Raw genomic sequence first — 7,500 nt, 5'->3', positions numbered from 1 at the left:
CTGTGTACAGATCGAGGTGGACATCCCGCGGTGTCACCAGTATGACGAGCTGCTGTCATCTCCTCAGGGTCACGTCAAGTTCAGACGGGTGCTGAAGGCCTGGGTGGTGTCTCACCCTGACCTGGTCTACTGGCAGGGTCAGTACCCTGTCTGTCTGTCTGTCTGTCTGTCTGTCTGTCTGTCTGGGTGGTGTCTCACCCTGACCTGGTCTACTGGCAGGGTCAGTCACCTGACTGTCTGTCAGTCTGTCTGTGTGTCTGTCTGTCTGCCTGTCTGTCTGTCTGTCTGGGTGGTGTCTCACCCTGACCTGTTCTACTGGCAGGGTCAGTCACCTGACTGTCTGTCTGTCTGTCTACCTGTCTACCTGTCTGTCTGTCTGTCTGTAAATCTATCTATCTACCTATCTATCTATCTATCTATCTATATCCATTCATCTCTCTTTATCTCTCTCTATCTATCTCTCTCTCCCTTTCTCTATATCTATTTATATGTCTCTCTCATACTCTCGCTCTCCTTCTCCCTCTCGCTCGCTCACTCTTTCTTTCTTTCTTGAGTCATGGTGTTTCACTCTTATGATTCACCGTGGTTGGTTGACCACTAGATGGCGGTCACGTCATACGGTTCTTGAGCCTCGTACAATTTGACAATTTGTCCGGTGGATTAATGACTGATGTTTCAGTAGTTACCAATGACACAGAAATATATGTTTAAAAATAGTTTTTTCTAGTAGCTGTATAGATTTGCAATGTTCTTTGTTTTTCTGACAGGTTTGGATTCACTTTGCGCACCGTTCCTCTACCTGAACTTCAACAACGAAGGTAAGAGTGTCCCTACTTCCCGTCGGTTGCCGTCGGTTTCTGAGGTTCTCATATCCTATGATGACACCCCAAAGAAGCTCTGAAACTCCTCTGATACCTTGCTCTCTGGGCTGTCCTCCTCTTCCTCCTCTTCCTCTTCCTCCTCTTCCTCCTCCTCTTCTCCCTCCTCCTCTTCCTCACAGCCCTGGCGTACGCCTGCATGTCGGCCTTCATCCCCAAGTACCTGTACAACTTCTTCCTGAAGGACAACTCTCACGTGATCCAAGGTGAGCTCTACCGTACTTTTACCGTGGACGTTTATAAATATATATATATAATACATGCCGAGGTCAAACGCTCGGGGGCGTCTCCATACAGGACGACACGCAGCTCTGCCATTAGCGGAGATGCACGCCTACGTGTGTGTTCACCTCCGTCACCCTGGTAACTCCATTTTTAATCAATGTCAATTATGTATTCCACCTTTACTGTTCTGTTCTCTAGAATGCGGGGGGGGGGCTGGCGGAGGCTGAAAGCGGGGGCTGAAATCGGAGGACGCGGCTACAAGTGTGTTTTAATACTCTCCCTCGTTCCGTTCCGCACGTTCCAATGAGCCCCATCCTCCGTTCTCCACCTCCGCCGGCCTCCCCCGATGTTTATTTATGACCAGTTGTGTTGATTAACTTTCCATAATAGCGGCCGCCTCGGCCCCCCCAGCGGGACATAAGTCCTGGATTCAGAATTGGAGTGGATATCAACAGGCTGTCTGCCGAGTTGATTAGATTTGGGCCCCGTATTGTTCCTGAGCTGTGAGGTCTGATTATGAGTCAGTCTTAATGAGGCCAACCACAGAGAGCCAGGACATTCAGAGATGTGGCCAGGAATATAGTCTAAACAAGTAGAAAATAAAGGATAGATGGACTTATATACACAGTTGAAGTCGGAAGTTTACATACACTTCTGAGAGAGAGAGAGAGAGAGAGAGACTAACCATAGATAGACAGACTATAACTATAGATAGATAGATAGATAGATAGATACTCTAGATGGATGGATGGATACAGTAGACAGACAGACAGACAGACAGACAGATACTCTAGACTGATACACTAGATGGATGGATGGATACAGTAGATAGACAGACAGACAGACATATAGATAGATAGAACCCATGAAGAAATACAAAAGACTTTCCTTATTTCCTGGCTGATAAACTGAGACACAAACACACCTCCTGAACTCCCGGTGGAATGACCGCCCCCCCCCCCCTCACACCGACCGCAGCCAGATGACCAGGAATATTGACGTGTCTGGTCCAAGTGTTTTCGTGTATGTCTTGGAATGCGTAGAGAGAAAGTAAAACATTGAAAATAAAAACTTTATTAATAAACTGTAATATTTAATCGCTTAGAGCTCACGTTTCCTGCGCTCCTCATCCAGAGGTCTGGGTACGCGTCACAAACCGAACAAAAATCAATAAACGCCAAGGATCATTTGGTAGGTCCAATATCAGAATCGCCCTATCGGTTTAACCTTAAGCCCTATATCTACACTAACTGACCTACGACAGTTCATCTAGCTCTGACAGACCACCCCGGTGGCACTCCCTCTCCTAAACCCTCTCCTCCTCTTCCCCCGATTCCCAGAATACCTCACCGTCTTCTCCCAGATGATCGCCTTCCACGACCCGGAGCTCAGCAACCACCTGAACGAGATCGGCTTCATCCCAGACGTAAGCGCTCCTCTCTCTCTCTCTCTAACTCAAACACAGGACGTCCTAGATCACTAGACGCGGCAGCAGGGAACGGGAGGGAGGCGATATCGTTATCCTTCTACCAAAAATAGGGAGCCCTAGAAACCCCGGAGACTCTCGTGGGGACGGCTGCCCTTGAAAACCGACGCACCTGTGCCGCCAATTGCTACTATAGCGGACTCTGAGAAGCGGGCCGTGTCTATGGGGCGGCGTGGAGCTAGACTAGAGGTTAGAGAGGCCGGCTAGCGAACGGAAGGTGGATCCCCGCCTCAGGAGGGAGCTGCATGTGAGCTGGTTGACTGGAGGGTCGCTGGCATCACATCGAAGGTGCCTAGTACCGCTGCCGTTGTGCCCTTGAGCAAGGCACGTAACCCAATGACAAAAAAACTGTTGAATCTAAGCTAGGTCCTAGCAGCCTAACGGGGGGGACAGTGGAGGAGAGGGGGGGGTGCGCTAGGCCACCTAGACCGGATGTTTTTGAACCCCCCCGCACTTGGGAGTTTAGCGGTGGTTAAAAAGGTGAGGGATAATGGAGGATAAAGTGTGGGTTTCTGACACGCGGTCCTAACCTGGGATATAAACAACCACTGACCTTCCTTAGTCACCTGTGTCATTGAGGGAGAGAGAGAGAGTGTGTCTGTGAGTGTGTGCGTGTTGTGCATGTGTCATCGGGTGTGGGTGGGTGGGTGTGTGTGTCCTTGGTTTTGGACCAGGGCCAAGTACCCCCCCCCCCCCCCACACAGCACACCTTGCTCCAGGGTCCCCAAACAATCGCCCTCAACACTCTCTCCCTACTTCTCTCTGTGCCTATTCTCTCTCTTTCTCATTTTCTCCCCCCCCCCCCCTCTCTCTCTATATATATATATATCTCTGTCTCGCTATCTCTATCTTCCTCCGTCTCCCTCCTCTCTTCTCAGTCAAACAGGATAGCCAAGGTTAAAGGCACTACTACTATCAGGCGCTACCCGAGGCTGTCGGGAGGAGAGGTTGATAAATGTGTCAGTTTCGCTGGAATAAAGACCCCCCAGGGTGGTTCTCCACGTCCTTTTACCACAGGACAGATGGAGTCTGCCATCACAGGACTCCCGCACTTTCAGACCAACCCTCCTCTGTGTTCTAAAAGGATAGTTCACTGAAAAAAATACAATAAAGAAATCTCACGTTCCTCGATGTCAACCGTCACTCCGGGTGGATGCGTCACTCGAACACACTTTTTTTTCTCTCCCTTCAAGCTTGTTAATTAACTCGGTTAATTAGCGACTTTGAACTCCGATATTTATTTATTTTTTTGCGTCAAAAGGAAGCAGATGGGATTCCGTTTTTTTTTCTTTTTTCGCCGCGTTTCTTCCGTCGGAGCGGCGACACGTGAGGTGGCGGGCCCTGTCGCTGTCTCTCTCCGAGCAGCTGTCTCACGTGATACATGCGGAGAGAAGAAGAACAATTAGAGGAAAAAGAACAAATGAATACTTTGGTTTCCACTGTAGGCGTTGTTTTTTTGGTGGGGAGGTGGTGTCTCTACGACATCTGCATAGTGGATTGAACACAAAAAAACATCGCTAGTACCTACGACTTGAACAGATGTCTTCTGTTGTAGAGCTTTGTTGTCACGACGATAGTGCTTCCAACACTCTTTTTTCAGCCTCCGGGTTTCTACAGGGGAGGTTAACAGAGTGTTTGTGTGTGTGTCTGTGTGTTGTGTGTGTGTGTGTGTTTTCTAATGATGTCATCCCCCGACATCACCGTGAACCCAGGGCTTTTTGGGATGTGTGTTTAATTTTCCTTTTCAAAGAGGGATTTGGAAACACAATTATCGCCGTCTAGCCCGGGAATGTATTTGAACCCCCCCCCACCCCGCCCCCCCCTGTTCTGTTGATACAGCTTTCCATGTTTGAAGTCGGATCCGGGGAGTTAAGACTTTACAAAACCGTCAACAATTCCTCTACGGACGTTTCGGAGAAAAACAGGCGATAGGGATGTCGCTGATGTTGTTCTTACCAGAGTAGTAGATCCCGTTGGGCTCTGAACAGAGATCCAAATGGAACACTGAGGTGGTTTTTCCGTGTGTACCGTACGTGTCATAACACCGTGGGTGCCGCGCTCCCGGTGCTCCAATACACTCCTCCCACCGCCGGTAAAGGAACTTCCCGATAGGACAGTCTCCCCTCAGTGTGCTCTCTAGTAACGAGTGAAGCAAGGAGCCTCTAGTCAAACTGCATGTCGACGCCTTTCCAATCTGGCCACACAGAGAGACGTCACGCACATGCACAGAGAGACACTTGGTCACACACACACACACACACACACACACACGCTTACACAGATAGACACACACACACACACATGCTTACACAGACAGACACACACACACACGCTTACACAGACAGACACGCACGCACACACACACACACACACACACACACACACACTGCCATTCACACCTCCAGTAATCCTGTGTGGTTTAGCCCAGGCCTGTGTGTTCTAATTGAGGCTGAGCCTCTCGTTTGTGGTTCTCTCCATGTCATTACCCTGGGAGGGGGCGGGGGGGGGGAGGAGGGGGGGGAGTAGGAGGAGGAGAGGGGAGGGAGGGGGTTGGGGGTCCCTCCCTGAGGCTGTTCGTCTGGAAGCCCTCTCTTTTTCTCCACTCACCTCACCATCAACAAGCTGAAATAAAGTCCAATATTTCTGGACACACACACACACACACACACACACACACACACACACACACACACACACTCATACAGCCTCACACACACTCATATATATATATACACACACACACACACACACACTCACTCATACAGCCTCACACACACACACACACACACACTCACTCATACAGCCTCTCACACACACACACACACCTCGCCCCCTGAAAAGCAGAGAGCCCCAGTGGGACAGTCAGTCAGTAGCCTCTAGCAGGTGGTCGCTGTGCAGAAGGGTTGTGGGCTTTATTAATTTCCATCCCACGCGCTTCCTCCGGTGGGAGGAGAGGAGGATGGGAGGAGAGGAGGATGGGAGGAGAGGAGAGGAGGAGGGCGGGGGGGGTGATAGGTGTAATGAGATTTCCTTGTTAGCGCTTGCCTTCACGGAGTTCTCAAACCTCAGCAGTTTGTTCCTGTTATAATATCTCCCCCTCTCTCTCTTTCTCTCTCTCTCTCTCTCTCCCTCTCCCTCCCTCTCTCTCTCTCTCTCTCCCTTTCTCTCTCCGTCTCCCTCTCTCTCGTTCTGTTCGAGCTTCTCGCTCAAAGCCAAATGTCTAGACGGCACACGGTGTCCATGACATTTCTGTTCCCCGTCTGCGGCTGATATCCGCCGCACAGAGCTTGTGACATCATTCCCTGCTCCTTATGCAAAACACATCTTAGAAAATAGAAAACAGAAGCTAATTATTATGAAATGTTTATCACATCCACTAACTGTGCTTCTTCTCGTTTGTCTTTTTCACCTCACAGCTCTACGCCATCCCCTGGTTCCTCACCATGTTCACACGTGAGTAGAGAGGTCCCTGGCTTTAGGAGTACAGATGTGGAATATAGGAGTTCTAGTCATCACACGGCAGTTATATTCAAATAGGATTTATTAACACAGAAATTATACACAGAGTATAGGGGGAATACAATATCAGTAGGTAAAGTAGGATTAATGTGAGTATGAATATTAGTATGTATTTATGTATGTATGTACACTGAGCAAAAATATAAATATAAATGCAATTAGACAGCATGATTACTGCACAGATGTGCCTTAGGCTGGTCACAATAAAAGGCCACTCTCGTTGTGCAGTTTTATCACACAGCACGATGCCACAGATGTGTTTTGAGGGAACTTGCAATTGGCATGCAGACTGCAGGAATGTCCACCAGAGCTGTTGCCGGTTAATCGAATGTTCATTTCTCTACCATAAGCCGTCTCCAAAGTCGTTTCCAATTCCAAGTCTCGGAAACGCCTTTGGAGACGGTTTATGGTAGAGAAATGAACATTCGATTCACGGGACAACAGCTCTGGTGGACATTCCTGCCAATTGCACGCTCCCTCAAAACTTGTGACATCTGTGGCATTGTGCTGTGTGATAAAACTGCACAACTAGAGTGGCCTTTTATTGTGACCAGCCTAAGGCACATCTGTGCAGTAATCATGCTGTCTAATCAGCACCTGCATATGCCACACCTGTCAGGTGGATGGATGAGTGTGTTAGTGAGTCTATTGAGCAGCCTGGGCAGGGTCCTCTGTCTGTAGCGTACTGAATGAGAGTCCCACTCGTTTGATAAGGCGCGGCTGTGGCTCAGGAGGTAGAGCCGGCGTCTAACGATCGCAAGGTCGGCGGTTCGATCCCCGGCCGGCCACGTGTCGGGGTGTCCTCGGGCAAGACACTGAACCCCAAATTGCATCCCAATGATCGGGCCTGGCGCCTTGCACGGTAGCTTGTGAACGAGAGGCTATTATAAAGCGCTTTGGAATAAGATATAAGTGCAGTCCATTTAGCATTTAACATTTTGATAAGGTCAGATTCTCCTCTGCGGATTAGTACTGGAGCTATGGACAGAGCCCTGACCTTCAATCCAACCCCCCTAATTGATTCAGTCCCCCCCCCCCCTCCCCTCACCCCCGCCGGGGAAGTGTGATATTCCACCTCAGGCGGCCAGAGGCCAGAGAGCGTGTTCCTACCACGTACGATATTTCCAGACTGCGCTCTAATAACCAGGGAGTTATAATTAGTCATCGTTTGCGGCTCGTTGGAGCGAAAAACTGAAAGGCCTGTAGAGTATGAACGTTCTACTAAAAGCTCTTAATGCCGTATGAACTACACACGCTGGTGGACATCAGGGGAGGCTGGGTGGCGGTAGAAGTCGCAGCACGGAGTCGTTTCGATACCTTTCCTGACGCTTTACGATGACCCCCCGTCCTCCGATGTCGACCTCCCCCCAGCGTCCCCTGGTCGATGTTGTT

At 49.6% G+C, this 7,500-nt stretch overlaps 1 protein-coding gene across 2 annotated transcripts in view; it reads left to right on the top strand.

The window, feature by feature from the left end:
• The window catches only part of tbck (TBC1 domain containing kinase), a gene marked incomplete at its 5' end in the record, with an annotated part of 72,220 nt that overhangs the window by 12,739 nt on the left and 51,981 nt on the right, over window positions 1-7,500 (top strand). For both annotated transcript variants that reach the window (XM_080533831.1, XM_080533830.1), the window contains 5 exons: window positions 11-137; window positions 768-818; window positions 1,001-1,084; window positions 2,444-2,529; window positions 6,006-6,042. In XM_080533831.1, coding sequence (XP_080389957.1) covers window positions 11-137; window positions 768-818; window positions 1,001-1,084; window positions 2,444-2,529; window positions 6,006-6,042 — 385 coding nt within the window. The remainder of the gene's footprint in view (window positions 1-10; window positions 138-767; window positions 819-1,000; window positions 1,085-2,443; window positions 2,530-6,005; window positions 6,043-7,500) is intronic.

This window comes from Nansenia antarctica (genome assembly GCF_963989245.1).
Source record: "Nansenia antarctica genome assembly, chromosome: 6".
NCBI lineage: Eukaryota > Metazoa > Chordata > Actinopteri > Argentiniformes > Microstomatidae > Nansenia > Nansenia antarctica.
This window is presented reverse-complemented; position numbering and strand designations above follow the sequence as displayed.